Source organism: Lactuca serriola, chromosome 6 (genome assembly GCF_051521515.1).
Source record: "Lactuca serriola cultivar US96UC23 chromosome 6, Lser_US96UC23_V15, whole genome shotgun sequence".
Classification (NCBI taxonomy): domain Eukaryota; kingdom Viridiplantae; phylum Streptophyta; class Magnoliopsida; order Asterales; family Asteraceae; genus Lactuca; species Lactuca serriola.
Window position 1 is genome coordinate 147,947,449 of NC_136413.1, and position 16,909 is coordinate 147,964,357.

The 16,909-nt window shown below is 33.8% G+C and overlaps 3 protein-coding genes and 1 non-coding gene across 5 annotated transcripts; 1 reads left to right on the forward strand and 3 right to left on the reverse strand.

The window, feature by feature from the left end:
• Window positions 1-1,812: 1,812 nt before the first annotated feature.
• LOC145057056 (uncharacterized) lies at window positions 1,813-5,458 on the reverse strand. The gene is made up of 7 exons (XM_079004821.1): window positions 5,253-5,458; window positions 4,643-4,790; window positions 4,380-4,537; window positions 4,198-4,299; window positions 3,977-4,100; window positions 3,716-3,753; window positions 1,813-3,635 (listed from the first exon to the last, which is right to left on the reverse strand). The coding sequence occupies exons 1-7, from the start codon at window positions 5,253-5,255 to the stop codon at window positions 1,902-1,904; spliced, it is 2,307 nt and encodes a 768-aa protein (XP_078860947.1). The 5' UTR covers window positions 5,256-5,458; the 3' UTR covers window positions 1,813-1,901.
• A 3,248-nt stretch (window positions 5,459-8,706) lies between these two features.
• On the reverse strand, window positions 8,707-11,248 carry LOC145057059 (uncharacterized). 2 transcript variants are annotated; one of them, XM_079004824.1, is made up of 7 exons: window positions 11,094-11,248; window positions 10,961-11,019; window positions 10,386-10,533; window positions 10,140-10,297; window positions 9,958-10,059; window positions 9,737-9,860; window positions 8,707-9,460 (listed from the first exon to the last, which is right to left on the reverse strand). In XM_079004824.1, the coding sequence occupies exons 2-7, from the start codon at window positions 10,961-10,963 to the stop codon at window positions 8,772-8,774; spliced, it is 1,224 nt and encodes a 407-aa protein (XP_078860950.1). In that variant the 5' UTR covers window positions 10,964-11,019; window positions 11,094-11,248; the 3' UTR covers window positions 8,707-8,771. The 2 variants fall into 2 exon arrangements, with proteins under 2 accessions (XP_078860950.1, XP_078860949.1); XM_079004823.1 differs by having other exon boundaries at window positions 8,707-9,475.
• Window positions 11,249-11,439: 191 nt separating this feature from the next.
• Window positions 11,440-11,511, forward strand: TRNAC-GCA (transfer RNA cysteine (anticodon GCA)). Its single transcript has one exon. It is a non-coding gene; the product is annotated as a tRNA-Cys (tRNA).
• Window positions 11,512-11,772: 261 nt separating this feature from the next.
• BSK8 (kinase with tetratricopeptide repeat domain-containing protein) lies at window positions 11,773-16,304 on the reverse strand. The gene is made up of 11 exons (XM_079004822.1): window positions 16,074-16,304; window positions 15,001-15,222; window positions 14,690-14,907; window positions 14,214-14,349; window positions 13,985-14,118; window positions 13,800-13,905; window positions 13,532-13,617; window positions 13,163-13,351; window positions 12,652-12,804; window positions 12,454-12,567; window positions 11,773-12,343 (listed from the first exon to the last, which is right to left on the reverse strand). The coding sequence occupies exons 2-11, from the start codon at window positions 15,077-15,079 to the stop codon at window positions 12,101-12,103; spliced, it is 1,458 nt and encodes a 485-aa protein (XP_078860948.1). The 5' UTR covers window positions 15,080-15,222; window positions 16,074-16,304; the 3' UTR covers window positions 11,773-12,100.
• Window positions 16,305-16,909: the final 605 nt, after the last annotated feature.

Below are 16,909 nucleotides of genomic sequence, written 5' to 3' on the forward strand. Positions count from 1 at the left end.
CTTTTAAAACAACTATGCAACTTTCTGCATCTAAATCTATATTTTTTTTTGTCTCCCACCATATTTGACAATGTTTAGTTGATGGTCACATTTTATCGATTTTGATACCATTAGGCTACAAGTTATTTTGTATTTAAGATTGTGTCTTTTTTTTTTGTAATAATTCCAACGTTTTTTTATCAAAAAAAAAAAACTTAAAAGGTCAAGTATATACCCTTTGGCCTGTCCATACCACCTCAGTCATACACTGCCACATAGTACAGACTGTGGTCAGGCAGAGATCGATGAAGGACAGGTTGTCTTTGTTCTCCGGTGACTCTTCATCATCATCACCACCACCACCACCACCAGTGGTGATCGGAGCTAAGAAATCGGGAAGTAAAAGAAAAATGATCATTTACGAAGACGAAGATGAAGAAGTAAACCAAGTTTCGTTGCAAGAAATAACCGACAAGAATGACAATGATGATGAAGAAGGTGTTAGACAGGACACGAAGCCAATCGGAAATGTGGTTAGGGTTTCTGGAGAAGGAGAATCGAGAAGGAACCATTTCAAAGGGTTCGAAGCTGATGGCGTCTCTTACGAACTCGTAAGTCGTTATCATTTATTATTTGCCTAGCAAGCTAGTTTGATTTCATAGCCCAAAACCTCCATTTTCGTATTTAATTTCTTATGTAGCTGAAAAACTTCATTTTTACCAGTATGAACGCAAATAATTTCACAGACAACAAACTTTAACCTGAATCTGAGATATAATTAACCTATTTGATCTTCAGATCAACATTTTGCAGTTATTTCCGGTGATGACATTGATGAATCAAAAATCACCATCGCCGGAGATCGACTGTTAAAATGAAAGGAATCAACATGTGATCGTGATATATTAATAGGCCATAGCTGGAATATCAGATTTCTGTTACCTATTCATTTACTTTCCTCCATTGTGTAAACTTGTGGCACCTTTTGTACTAACCAATAGTATTTGTTCATTGATAAACATGTTTTTTTAAACAAAAAATTAAAAATAAAAACTCAATCTTTTATATTGGAGCCCTATATGTAGAAACACTTATTTTGGTTGGTTTGCGGGTTAAATCAATCAAAATCAATATTTTTTTTTATCAGTCTTGTATTACTAAAATAATATAAAAATTGTATTTGATATTCACTAGACTAGTGGAAGTTATTTAAGGCTTATAAAATGATAAAATTTCTCATTTTGTATCCATGAGACCATTTCTTACGAAAATTCAAGCAAGTGAAGTAACATGACATCAAGGGTACATCCGTAAATATGCTTTCTCTTTTGGGTCTAAAATGTCAGTAGCAAGAAAATTTTGAGATAAAGTCGCCTACAAAAGAACATCAAATTCCCAAATTTCGTATCCTAGTACATAATATTGAGAAAATGTAAAAAACTTTAAAATGCAAAAGACCAATTGATTAATGACATTACATAAAATATTGTTCGTAAGGAGGAAGTGTATTTATTTAGCAGGCTGATATCATGAAGCAACTTTTACCTTTTGGCCCAATTCGGAAGGCCTTTGCCTATTGCATCTAAGGTATATGATAATATGATATACATAAATTTTCATTTTTTTTAATTTTTAATCATCCACTAATGATATACATACACATCTTTCATTTTTCATAGCCACTTCAACGCAACACCACTTTCCTCTTTCATCTTTCACTACATCTTTGAATGTGTCTTACCCATTTTTGACATTCCATTTCTTTTTAATACAAATAACAATTATTAATTTTAAAACATTTAACTAACTAAATACAAAGAAAAAGAATACAAATACAAAACTAACGATAATTAAAAATTTTCATAAACTAAAACTAAAATATATATATATATAAGAGTACATGAAAATAAAAAAGAAAAACATTACTCAAAACCATATCTTTTGGCTATTTTATCCTTCAATGCTAGAGCTGCTTGAAGAGAAAGTCCGGTTAGATGGTCGATCTTCGCCGTTAAGATTTTAAAATCTTCAACCTCGCGTGCTTCATTTTTCGCACGGATTTTCTCCTCCCGTGCTTTTACCTTTATTCGTATTTTTTCTTTTTCCAATTCCAAGTGTTGGTCATAAGTCGAGGTAAATTTCTCCAACTTATCTGCTAAACGATCTATTTTCTCATCCATACCGGAGCCCGATAAAGTCGACGATGAAGCTCTGTTTCCTTTACCCCTCCTGATCGGGCGTCGAGGTTCTTCAGGCTCAATCTCGTCATCCTCGGGCTCAATCTCATCATCCTCGTCGTTGACATCAACAAGACAACATGCATCCGATGATGTTGTATAATCATTCGAGTCAGATGTCTTGGTTTGTTTCGGGCCACTTGTATGATCCACCACAGACGTCGTCACCCACTTTTTGGATTTTTTAAGAACATCCCAAGCGGATCCATGGTTAAACGTAGTCCCGTTATGTTCCGATCGGTATTCGTCTAACGCCGCCCTCAAAATGTCCGCTTCACTATGATCACTTCCACGTTGACTTAACAAGTTGTTGTAGATGTCATTAAACTTCGCCACCTTTTGGTTTACGTCCCTCCATTTTGAGCTAAGTTGGTGGTTTGTACGGTAGTCATCACGACCCATTGCATTGTGAAAATGTTTCAACACGCGCTTCCAAAACGGACCGACACTTTGCGCATTACCCGTTGAACCGTCCTCCTCCGAGATGTCGACCCATGCAGTTGCCAGTGCGGCTTCCTCGACCGTAGTCCATGCTTGACCGTTAGAAGTACCGATACCAACATTATTTGCGATATTTTTATCGCTCTTTCTTTTGGAGCTCTTAAGCGGTCGGGATGGTTCGAGTTCAGGTACCGGTACCGGTACGGGCGGGTCGTCCTCTTCGTCGAAGTCAACGAGCGATGTCGTATAATCATTCAAGTCAGATGTCTTGGTTCGTTTCAAACCATTTGTATGATTCTTCCCATTCCCATACACTGTTAACCATTTTCGGGATTTTTTAAAAGCATCCCAAGCGGATGCATAGCTAAACGCTACCCCGTTATGTTCCGATCGGTATTGTTCGAGCGCTGCTCTCAAAATGTCGGCTTCACTATGACCACTTCCGCGTTCATTTAACAAGTTGTTGTAGATGTCGTTGAATTTCATCACCTTCCGATTTATGTCCCTCCATTTTGAATTAAGTTGGTGGTGTGTACGGTAGTCATAACGACCCATTGCATTATAAAAATGTTTCAAAATACGGTTCCAAAAAGGACCAACATAATTACCGCTTGCACCGATCTCCTCCGAGATGTCGATCCATGCAGTTATCAATGCGGCTTCCTCGGCCGTAGACCATGTTTGAGCGGGAGCGGGACCCGTACGATTAGGATTTGCGGTTTTTTCAGAGCTCTTTCTTTTCGAGCTCTTAACAGGTAGAGATGTGTCATCATCATCAGTTGATTGGGGTTGACATGTAGGAGATTGGTTTTGTAAAGTTTTAGTAGGATCACATGCAGTGTTTGTAGGAAAACGGATGGTCTCAAATTGTATGGAGCGTGGTGGTTGTGAGTAATCGAGACGGGAAACATTTTTGGACAATGGTGTGTTTGAACTAATAAGCCGAATATTTTGATGAAAAGCATCACCTAATATACTCTGCATCTCAAAATGAAAAGAAAAATGCTAATAAAATTCAATGGCATTTCTGTAATTAGTGATGTAACAAAATGACATACACTGATTTTTGGTGTGCTTCCAACTTCAAAATCTCCACCTGCAAAAAATATAAACAATTATTGATTTTTTGTTCATAAGATTCTTTTATTTTTGTTGTTACTACTGAAGTGTAGTTTACAACTTTACATATTTGATTCACATTTAATCCAAAATAGTTCGTTACCCATTTATGACATTAACCCATTTAGATATTATAGTGACACACACATATCTCAATCAAACCACTCGGATCATATATAAATACTTGAATATGTCTTTACTTGTTGGGAGTTGGGACTTCTTCAAATCCTCTTCAGATAAGAGACTATCTTCATCTATAACATCCATTTCATCAACAACCTCAACTTTTGGTAAAATCTTCCAAGAAGGCTTCTTTCCCTTTACCTGTTGACAATAAATTTAACCATTTCAATGTTTCATAAAAATATAATTTTGGGTCTTATAGATAGTGACCTATTGATTTCTTCGAAGTTTTGCTTACCCCAAAAGACTGAAGACCTTCAGACAGCACCTCTGCCATCTGAACCACCTCAATATTTGAAAACCCTGCAACTAATAACTTGCGCCCAAGGGAAGATGTTGTCTGAAAAACAGTTAACAGTGATTAATTGATACACAAAGCCTAGATTAGTTTCACTTTTGGGAAGAAGACAAATGTTTTACATTCTTTTTGGCAGCATCAAAACTTTGATGAATAAAGATTTCTCCACCAGGCTTTAAAACCCGTGAAAATTCCCCAACCAAATTATCACCAGGAAAATCTTCTGATGTACCCATTGAAATTATAAAATCCACTGAGGATGACTCCATTTGCAAAGAACCTGTTACAGTGTTTTTCATTAAGATAAGTTATAATACAGTTTAAAGATGTAAATGGGAATGAATAATCTATACAAGTTTACTGAAAGGTGAAATGAGAAAGGTACTTAGTGATGAAGCATGACTGATGATTAAAGGATTGATCTTTTCAACTGCTTCATTCTTCACTATTTTTATAGCGTTTATTACTTCATGAAGAGGCATCACTTCATTCTCTATGAATGCTAACATGTTACTGTCCACCATTTGTGTGCCCTAAAAATTTGACAATAGTAGGTCACATTACTAAATCATGTGTATGATCATGTAATTTGTTATTGATATGGAGCAAAAGTGCTTTGCTGATTATGATTATGATTTTCTGATCATGATTCTCTGATGTTCGTAAGACACAATCATCGAATTTAGTTGCTGAAAGCACTGATTATCCAGAATAAATTAAATTGTCTGATGTACTTCAATCAAGTGATTAAATTTTTATCCGATTAATGGTCCTTGAAGTGGCAATTATCACTATGAAGACGTCCACAGAAAGTTTTCAAAGGCAAACATGAATACACAAGTTTAGGTTCGAAATATTACTTCAAAACCTTCATTGAGGCTTAAGCTATATATACGAAACGCGAACTTCGGAAATTCAATAGCGATCGGAAGAAATCAATTACTGTAAAAGCATAAAATTGAATCAAACTTTAGAAAATTGAAGTCGAAACTCACCATTTAAGCACAACGTGGATAGCTTCCGTTCGGTTGAGTGTAGGAAGGGGGGAAATGTTGCTTAGCAAAAATAGATATACAGATTAGAATTGAGTTTATACGGTCACCGAGAAAGTATAATCTGTATAAATGTTGCCGGAAATTGGATATGGTAAGCGGCGATGATAGGCAGACATCGGAGAATGAAATGAAATCGTGTATTTATTATATAGGGTTAAATAAGTAGGTGTTTGGGTAAATACTAACTTTTTAAAATATAGAGTTCTTAGACTTTTCTAAAAAGTCTATAAAAAGATGCAAAAGTCTCCCACACAGATGTTAAGTTAATTTAAGTATTTGTTTATCTTATTCTGTTACTAATGTTTATTTATTTATTTATTAGTTTATAATCCGTAGAACCACGGTTATAAAAATAATTAAGTTTTAATAGTAAAAACTTAAAATTATTAATCATTTATTTTAAATAAATTATTAATTAAGATATTTTTTAGTTATATAAAATTATAATCATTGATTTAAATAAATATGTAAAGTTATATTACTTTATAATTTGTATTAATATTATTTTTATTTTTATTTTAATGTTATTAATTTAATGTAATTAGAGTGACAAATTTAAAATTTAAAACTTGAAATGGAGAATCAATATGTTGACAATTGACATGCATTAATTAAGAGACATAACAGGGTGACACATGACAAAAGAAAAATAAAATATAAATTAATTATGAGACCTAATATGGTGACACATATCAAAAAGAGAATAAAACTATTCTTTTATTAGAATAAAGAGATTATTATTATTATTATTATTCTAACCATTAAGACAGAGCGTGTGTGCCATCACCATCGCTAACCTCGTTGTACACCGTCCTTTAGCGCACGCCAAAGGGCCTCGTCATGTTACAAAGAGGCGGAGTAGAGTGAATTCTTATGGGCGAGAAAATGAGAGGAACGGAGGAAGGAGGATGCTCTCACTACTTGATTAGGTATTTGGCTTGGGATAATGACTTGATAGGGTAAGATACTTTTTGAAATTTACACATTTATTCCTTATTCTTTTTTTTTTTGTAAAATAAACCCTTATACTTTATTAATATGTACATATTAGGTCATTTTCACCGGATTCTACAGGTTTTGCTGTCGTGGAAGGGTTTATTTTACAAAAAAAAAATAAAAAAAAAATAAGGACTAAATGTATACATTTCAAAAAGTATTTTACCCTATCAAGTCATTTTCCCTTTCTTTTATTTTGTTGAAATGAAATACTCAGGTGGCATCCACATATCCACAACGAGATTTTTCCAACTTTTATTCATTATGAAAAAGAGGGAGAACCCCGATCTCCGGCGACTCCTTTGTGTGTTCTTACACATCACTGGTAACAAGGAGGAATGATGGCAAAAACAACAATGTTGAAGGGGGAGGCAGGAGGAAGTAGAGACGGTAATTGGCGGCGAGGAGCTACTCGGGCAGCCCCTCGTCGATTCTTTCTTCTTTTTCTGGCAACATATCTCAAAAATGGAGGCAAAGAGAGACATATCGGAGAAACACAACAGGTAAAGGGTGTTTGGTTGTTGCCGTTCGACCGGAAGGAAGAAAGACGAGAAAGAGAAGGGTCGTCGCCTTTTTCTTGTTGCTGGAGGATCACCCACCTCCGGTGACTAAGCTAATTAATTGTTATTTAGTGTCATTTGTGCTTCCACATCAGTAAAACCTGTAGAATCCGGTGAAAAGGACCTAATGTGTACATATTAATAAAGTATAAGGGTTTATTTTACAAAAAAAAAAAAGAATAAGGACTAAATGTGAACATTTCAAAAAGTATCTTACCCTATCAAGTCATTTTTCCTGAAAGAAAATTTGTATATGGCCAATATACCGGATATAGCTGGTCACAAGGATTGCATTGTTACAAAAAATAAAATATAAGGGTTTATTTTATAATAATAATAATAATAATAAGGACTAAATCTGTACATCTTAAAATGTATCTTACTCTATCAAGTCATTTTCTCATTTGGCTTTTAGGTACTTAAGCTTGTAATAGTTGTACCTTGTTATTATATAACAAGAAAAGAAATAAACAAATAATTTAATGAAACTGAAAAAAATAAAGAAAAATCTAATAACTATAAAATAAATAATGTATGATAGGAACCTAATGCATAACAAAAATATATTATAGGAACGGTCCAAGTTAAAAAAAAAAAATTAATGACAAAACATACAAATTAATGAATTATCTCAAACCGTAGAGACCATTCGTATAATTTACTCCATATTTTATTATTCAATAGGGGCTGTTTGATTTGGTGCTGACCGGGTCCGGTCAGATGTTTTTGTCTGACTCGGTCCGGTCAAGGTGTTTGATTTGTATCTGACCCAACACATAGCACTGACTCGGTCCATAAAAATGGCTGACTCGGTCCACCCAAAAAAAGAAGCTGACCGACTAATTGAAGAAAAAAGACATGCTTTGCCCCCCATTTTACCCATCGACACTGCCGATAAAACTCAAAATCCAAAGGGATGAAGTTTTTGTCAATACAATTGCTAGCATATCTAAAATCGGAGAGCACCATGTCGCCGTCTTAAGATCTTGGACTCAGTTCAATGTCATCGAGAGCTTCAGCAATAAGAGTAGTTTAGATTTCGGTTTTCCTCCATGATAATACATACCAAAAATCCCCAAATTTTAAAATAAAAATGTTTGAATCTTCATCAGAAATCAAAACCTGTAAGGTTGGAACTCAAATCCAAATATTTGGATTTTCCTCCATGATATAGAACGACGACGAGAATAGGGGTAGGAGACGGAAGGATAGGATGGTCGGCGTTGATATTGTTGGCAGATGAATTTTTTGTTTAGGTTTCCATAAAGATAAGAAAGTATATAAATAAAGAGAGTTTAGGTGGGATGGGATTAAAGATAAGAAAGTATATAAATAAAGAGAATTTAGGTGGGATGGGATTGACTGACTTGTTTTGCTTTTGCTTTTGTAATTAATTATTAATAAATAAATGATAAACAAAGTAAAAAGTTGCAAGTGCCAAGAGTGACAACTATAATAAATAATTGGTAAAAACTAAATGAGAAATTAACAAAATAGAATTATGAAATTAATATGATAAAATATTGTATTTTAAATTTAAGGGCAAAATTGTCATTTTTATTATTCAGCATAATCAGTCAGACGTACAATCAAACATCATGGTTTCAGTCAGATATAGACTCAGTCAGCTTCAGACCCAGCTAGACTTTTGTCTCAGTCAGACTCAAATCAGTAACTATCAAACAGCCCCTAAGTTAAACACAATATCACTCTCCTCTTTCATCTTTAGCGCAATATTACTCTCTTTATCTTCCATTTTTCAATTCTTTTTAACCCCAGGCTTCACCCCGGGTCATTTTTTTCATATACTATTAAATAAAAACAAACAAAAAAAAACAAATACAAGATTTCTGATAATTAATTATGTTAAACTAAAATATTTAAGAGTACATGAAAAAAAACATCACTCAAAACCATATTTTTTTGCTATTTTTTCCTTCAACGCTAAAGCCGCTCGAAGAGAAGGTCCAGTTAGATGATCGATATTTGTCGTTAAGATTTTAAAATCTTCAGCCTCGCGTGCTTCATTTTGTGCACGGATTTTTTCCTTCCATGCTTTTTCCTTTATACGGATTTTTTCTTTTTCCAATCGGCCATAAGTCGAGGTAAATTTGTCCAACTTATCCACTAATCGATCTATTTTTTCATCCATACCGGATCCCGATAAAGTTGACGACGAAGCTCTATTTCCTTTATCCTTCCCAATGGGGCTTCTAGGTTCTTCCGGCTCAATATCATCATCCTCGGGCTCAATCTCGTCATCCGTGTCATTGAGTTCAACAGTTTCCACGTTACCGGTTGAACCATCCTCCTCCAAAATGTCGACCCATGCACTTGCCAATGCGGCTTCCTCGGCCGAAGTGCATTCTTGACCGTTAGAAAGACCCGTACAACAAGGATTTGCGGTTTTCTCAGAGCTCTTTCTTTTGGAGCTCTTAACCGGTCGAGATGGTTCAGGTAGACATGTGTCATCATCATCTGTTGATTGGGGTTGAGATGCATGAAATTTGTTTTGTGAAGTTTTAGTAGGAAATCGGATGGGTTCAAATTGTAGGGAGTGTGGTGGTTGTGAAGTTTTTCGTTTGCTTCCAACTTCACAATCTCCAACTGCAAAACAAATTTTGGGTTCATAAGATTCTTTTTATCATAAGGTAAGCAACTGGAATGTTTTTTTTTCCAAAATACCCTTATATTAACAGTATTTTAGCGAACACGATGTTCTAGTTGCTTATAAACAATGGTGTTTTTAAACATCTCAGATAGTTTGTTACCCATTTATGACATCAACCCATTTAGATATTATAGTGACACGCAAATATCTCAATCAAACTACTCGGATCATATATAAAAACTTGAATATGAATTTACTTGTTGGGAGTTGGGACTTCTTCATATCCTCTTCAGATAAGAGACTATCTTCATCTATAACATCCATTTCATCAACAACCACAACTTTTGGTAAAACCTTCCAAGAAGGCTTCTTTCCCTTGACCTGTTGACAATAAATTTAACCATTTCAAAGTTTCATAAAAAGATAATTTTGGGTCACATAAATGGTGACCTATTGATTTCTTCGAAGTTTTGCTTACCCCAAAAGACTGAAGACCTTCAGACAGCACCTCTGCCATCTGAACCACCTCAATATTTGAAAACCCTGCAACTAATAACTTGCGCCCAAGGGAAGATGTTGTCTGAAAAACAGTTAACAGTGATTAATTGATACACAAAGCCTAGATTAGTTTCACTTTTGGGAAGAAGACAAATGTTTTACATTCTTTTTGGCAGCATCAAAACTTTGATGAATAAAGATTTCTCCACCAGGCTTTAAAACCCGTGAAAATTCCCCAACCAAATTATCACCAGGAAAATCTTCTGATGTACCCATTGAAATTATAAAATCCACTGAGGATGACTCCATTTGCAAAGAACCTGTTACAGTGTTGTTCATTAAGATAAGTTATAATACAGTTTAAAGAGGTAAATGGGGAGAAATTGATAGGTGAAATGAGAAAGGTACTTAGTGATGAAGCATGAGTGATGATTAAAGGATTGATCTTTTCAACTGCTTTATTCTTTACCATTCTTATTGCATTTAGTACTTCATGTAGAGGCATCACTTCATTCTCTATGAAGGCTAATATGTTACTGTCCACCATTTGTGTGCCCTAAAAATTTGACAATAGTAGTCAGATTACTAACTCGTGTGTATGATCATGTAACTTGTTATTGATATGGTGCAAAAGCGATTGCTGATTATGTTTATGACTTCTGATCACGGTTTTTCTAATACTTTCAAGACATAATCATCCGATTTAGTTGCTGAAAGAACTGATTATCCAGAATAAATTAATTTTTCTGATGTACTTCAATCAAATGATTATACAGTTATCCGATTAATAATTATCACTATGAAAACGCCCACAACGCACCAAATAGCCACATGCATCATGCATGTCTACTGAAGAACAAAAACTTTTCGAATGAAAACATGAATACAAACGTTTAGGTTCGCAATATTACTTCAAAAACTTAAACTACAAATACGAACAAAATCAATTGCTGTAAAAGCATAAAATTGAAGTTGGAACTCACCATTTAAGCACAACGCGGATAGCTTCCGTTAGGTTGAGCTGGAAGGGGGAAATTTTGCTCTGCAAAAATACATATACATGTTAGAATTGAGTTTATACGGTCACCCAGAAAGTATAATCTGTATAAATGTTACCGGAAATTGGATATGGATAGCGGCGACGATGGACATAGATCGGAGATTTTTGAGGTGAAAGAAGCTTCTTGAATTTGAAGCTGGCATGTGTGAACTGTAAAGACTGAAGAGTCTTTCAGAATGAAATGAAATCGTTTAAATGCATAAGCAATATCTAAAATGACTAGTTTTGACATTTAAAATATATTTTTCGTACAATTGTTTGTTTACAACAAAACTATAAATAAGATAATTAGAAAACCAGTTTTACCACACATATGCGACATCGTTTATTTGAGAACTTTTATTATCTGAACTGAATACTTTTGTGCTATAAATAAAATAAAACTTCTTAATAATCAAAAACGGGTCCATAGCTCAGTGGTAGAGCATTTGACTGCAGATCAAGAGGTCACCGGTTCGAACCCGGTTGGGCCCTTTTTAAGTTTTTGTTACTTAATTTTTTTTTCCTTTTTGATCTACTTAAGATTATGATGTATTTTATACAATAAAACTTTATATCCAATATTTGAACTTTCATCATTTATAAAAAAAACAATATCGAAATTTCCACAAGTAAGAAATATTTCAAGTATTAACCAATTATCTAAATTTCAACAAATATGAAATATTTCAATCCTAAACAATTATCTAAACTTCAACAAAGATGAAATATTTCACCAAACAAAATAAATAGAAATAATCCAATCCACCAAAGATTTCGTATTAACAAGAAGACAAAAAGTCATTACCAATACCACCCTTCCAAACCAAAGGGTAAACATGTCATTACATTACACCACCCCTAAGTAATAAAACAAAACAACAAAAAAAAAATTCATTAATTCAACCAACCAATTTCACCAAAAAGTATTCCAAAAGAATGCTTCCACAACAACAAACAAACAAATCTCAAACCCTTTTTCTTTTCCACCATTATATCATCAAATCAAACACTTGACTTGGGTGTTTTCCCTTCCGTATACCATCATCAAAGGGGAGGAAATGAAATGACCAAAATACCCTTCTCAGTTGGCGTTATATTTCTCTTCAAGAACTGACCCTTCTCTTAGTGCAATCTGTGCTTCATTTTCCCTCCCCAATGCAAATAAAGCAGCAGCTTGTAAATAAGATGCTATATGCCAAATTGGGGATATAACTTGGGCTTGAACTGCATCATTTAGGGCTTCTTGTGCCATTTCACTCATCAGATATGACAAACTTCTTCTTGCAAATACAGTTGGAGATACCATGGTCCCCACCTCAATAAACTATATTCCAAAAAAAAAAAAAAGCAGGTATTTGATCCACAACTAATGCAAGTTTTGAACTTTTAGATTAAAAAGATTAAGGTTCTAAACAAAAGAACAAGGTAACAAACCTGTGTATAAAAGTCTATTGCAGCTTTAAACTCTTTATGACGAAAAGCAGAGTCCCCTTTCTTCTTAGAGTTCAATGTATCATGTATTTGATTAGTCCACATCCCAAATGAAAGCTACAACAACCAACAATCATGAATGATTTTTAGAAAGTCAAGGTCAAACAAAGTCAAAAGATAGCGAAAAAACAATAAACAAACCTCAGTTGCAGCACCCTCATCATCTTTGTAACCTAATTTTTCCAAGACTCCATGTATGAATGTTAAATCCATTCTTAAGCAAGCTTCCCCAAGTGGCGTTAGTGGCATAGCAGAGCCACCTTGTGGCATACCCATCAACACATGAGACGGTTCCTATAAAAAAATGTACTTTAAGACACTGTTTGTTACACAGGACATGACAGAACAGAGCAGATTGTACTGCATTTAGTGTAACTGAGATGTGAATGAGACAAAAACTGTAACTTTTGCAAAAAGAATGTACTATAAGGCCCCATTTGGTATACAAGACAAGACAAATCAAAACAAAACATAATAGGTTGTACTGTATTTGATGCGACTTGTGACTGATGTCAATGAGACAAGAATTGCAGCTTTTTAGCCCCACCCAAAAAGGTGAAAAGGGGGAGAAAGATGTGAAAGACCTTTAATAATGATAAAAATTGCAACTTTATGTGATGTGATGATGAAAGAAGATATATTTACTTAATACCTGAGTTTCCTTTTGTAGAGGAACCAAAGAAGAAACCAATGACCTTGGATTTGGGCGCTCACGTGGCTCATACTGCAAACACCTTGAAGCCAACCGTACTAATTCGGTTCCATCATCATTAGAAAATTGACCTTCCAAGCAAGAATCGGTAAGCATTTGGAGATTCCTATCTCTTATAAGATCAAGAGCCTGATAAATTCAAATAACAATCAAGTTATAGATGCCCTTTCGTATGTTTGGTGTGTTGATGTCTAAAATGCCCATCAATAATGACAAAACAAAAGAGATCTAGTCGAAGAAGAATGATCTTTATAGTAATGACAATGGGCAAATAAGTAATTTAGGTTGAAACGTTGTACGAAAACGTACATGGCTAGGTGGAATGTGTTTCCCACTTAGAAGGTCAAGCAAAAGGGTACCGAAACTATACATTACACTTTCCGGTGTTACCCTCCCTACACATAAAAATTCAAGAAGAAACAAACAATTAGAAAACCAATATCAAGAATTCAAGATCATGATTAGCCACAAGAAAAACAAACCCCGATATACCCTCCTAATAAAATTTCAATATAAACACACACACACACACACAAACACATGTGTGTGTGAGAGATAAAGAAGAGAGAGTTGATACCCGTTCTCAGATACTCGGGAGGTGTAAATGCCAAATTTGTACTATAGCTCTTTCCATCCCTACTATTCTTCATCAACCCAAAGCAAGAAAGTCTTGGATTTGCATCCTACAATATGTTCCAAATCAAGATTGTTACAAAAGATTCATCAACAAGCAACAAGTAGGGGTAGAATCGTAATTCATACATCGTCAAAGACTATTCTATAGGCATTAAGATCATGGTAAAGAGCACGCCCTTTGCTTGTACAATAATCTAAAGCTTCTGCAAGATATAACGCCACCCGTAACCTCATTGCCCATTTCATAGGTTGTGTTTCCCCTATTCAAGATTCAATAAAAATCAAAACTTTACACTTGAATCACAAACATTATGTCATTAGCAAAAAAGGGTTGATTATTTTGTTAGTAACTTACAATGAAAAAGGTGTTTTGCAAGTGTTTCATGTGGCATAAATTCAGCAACAAGTAATCTTTCATCACCTTCACAACAACAACCAAGTAAATTGGCCAATCTAGGGCTTCGAAGTTGTCCAACTGTTCTTGCTTCTTCCTGTCATAATCACAGAAACAAAATTCAATTTATAAATCTTTATTTACTTTATAAGATTCACCACAAAAAAACAAGGCTTTCCCACTTTTTTACAAATTTTCCCTTATTTACTTTTTTCTTCCATTTCCCCAAAGTCTGATGTTACTTTCTCAAATAATTTTGACAACAAGTTGGACTTTGGAGTTGTTTCTTTTTTACTTAATGGGCTTAATGAGTTAAGCACTTAACCTTAACAGCTATATACATGGATGTTTCTTTTTTACTCCTATAGTGTCAAAACTGATGAATTAATGTCAGCATTGGTTGTTGGAATGTAAGGGTAAAATGGTCATTTAGTTACCAAAAACTGTCTGGAATCAGGCCAGGCGGATCGATTAAAGCGTTTGACAGCAATTCGCCTCTGATTTGCCAACTTCCCTTTATACACCACATTAGGGGCTTTCTCACCATGTTCAGAAACAATGTTTTCAACAGAGAATCCAGATGTAGCATTCCTAAGTTGTTCAACAGAAAATTCACGAAATGAAGGCAGATCACTTGTCTCCCCCATATCATTTTCTGGAAATTAAAAAAATAAAAAAATAAAAAGGATCATAATCATGCCACATAAGCTATTTTCTAATAATGATACAATGAGCAAAGTTGACTTACCAACATTACCAGGTTGAGCTACAACTCCATCCTCTATGGTATCGCAACACGAACACATTTTAGAAAATTCACAGCCCATGATTTCAAAATAAATTAAAATTGAAATCTTTGAATTGTTTATTTATATTATTATGATAAATATTTATTAATATTCAATCCAGCTTCTCAGGCACTCGAAACTATGCTTTTTGTCTCCATTAAACATTAAGCAAACCTGAAAATCTGCATTGTGATCATAATTAGAATCAAACTGTAACTGTTTAAGGACCCCAGAACCCAAAAATGATCAAGAAACAAGAATTAGCATTGGTTAATGTAAAATCTTAACTAATGTATCTACAAAGTTGATTAATCTTGAAAAAAACAATATACCCAGTAAAAAAGACCTTTAAATTAGCAGTGGATTTAAAAAAAAATTAATGGGGATTGAAAGTTTAGTAGAACCCAGTTCTTAAAATGCTTCTCAAGTTGACAACATTTAAGAACATATACAAACTAAACAAAAAAAAAAAAGTGAACAAAAAGATTAAAAATAAAAGCTTTCTCCTATTTTAAACCTCTAAAGCAACACCAATTTACATTATCAGCAAAATCTCAACCCTATGTAACTATAAAATTCCAATAACGGCGATAAATCTAGCTGCAGTAACAAGAATTATATTAGGGTTTCACGGTTTCAATAGCCCAGTTCTAAAAGTGATCCTAAACTTAATAAGATTCAAGAACACGTACAAATTAGACGCTAACGTAATGAAAAGATTCAAAAATCAAAGCTTACTCCTACTTAAAACCTCGAAATCAACATCAGTTCGCATTCACTGATTGCTATATCTCAACCGATTGATCTATAAATCTCAATATCAGCGATAAATGCAATGAGCTCATCAAAAGAAAACCTTGTAATTAGCATCAATCAACTTATTACAACTTCAAGAATCTTATTAGGGCTTCGAAGTTCAAAACCAAATCAACAAAACTTGAACTTCGAGCTGAACAGCTCAAGTTCGAGAAATTAAAATCAAATCACGATTCGAAACACACAAATCAGGAAACATCAAGTAAATTCTTCAAACCTTTTGCTTCAAATTACAAGAGCACTTGCAGATTCATGGACCCAGTTGAGTCAAAGACTCAAAAGGATAAAATGGTCTTTCAAGATTCTCTTCTTCTCCTTTTTCTTTCTCTTTCTCTCTCTTGAATGAATGAATCAGAGATCAAGAAGAAATTGGGTTGAAATGGGAAATCTTGATAGCATATGTTTGTTTGATGATTATGATAAGTTTGCAGATCCCTTTGGTCTTCCAAGTGTGCACACGATTACTATTCTGGATTTCAATTTTCCACCGACATAAAGAATTTTTTAATCATTTTTTTTTTACAATGTGTCTTGTTTGACCATTCCATTAACCACAGCCCAATACTATAAGTCTATAATCAGTAGTTAAAAATCAAATTACGGACAAAAAGTAAATAATTGAAAAATGACTAAAAACTTTGAAAATACTTTTAATAAAAAAAATAAAGTAGTTTATCAACCCAAATTTGATGAGTCCGATATCTGTAATTAAGTCAAGAATAATTCAATGTTGACGTTTTCTTTTCAAAAACCATTTTTAAAGGCTATTGGGGTTAATGTTATTACTTATTAAATATAAATATTAATTAAGTTTCAAATTTATACTATTATTTAGTTAGCATGATTCTAAAAGTTTCGATCAAACTTATACTATTATTTAGTTAGCATGATTCTAAAAGTTTGAATATGTGTATATGATGAAGTCGCACTTACTAGAAAAAAGATTGATGTGTTTTCGATCTATTAAATATAATATCGGTTTTGATAGAAAAAATAACCATAATATATTTTTTGATCTTCATTATTTTTATTTATTTTTTAAATTATTATTAT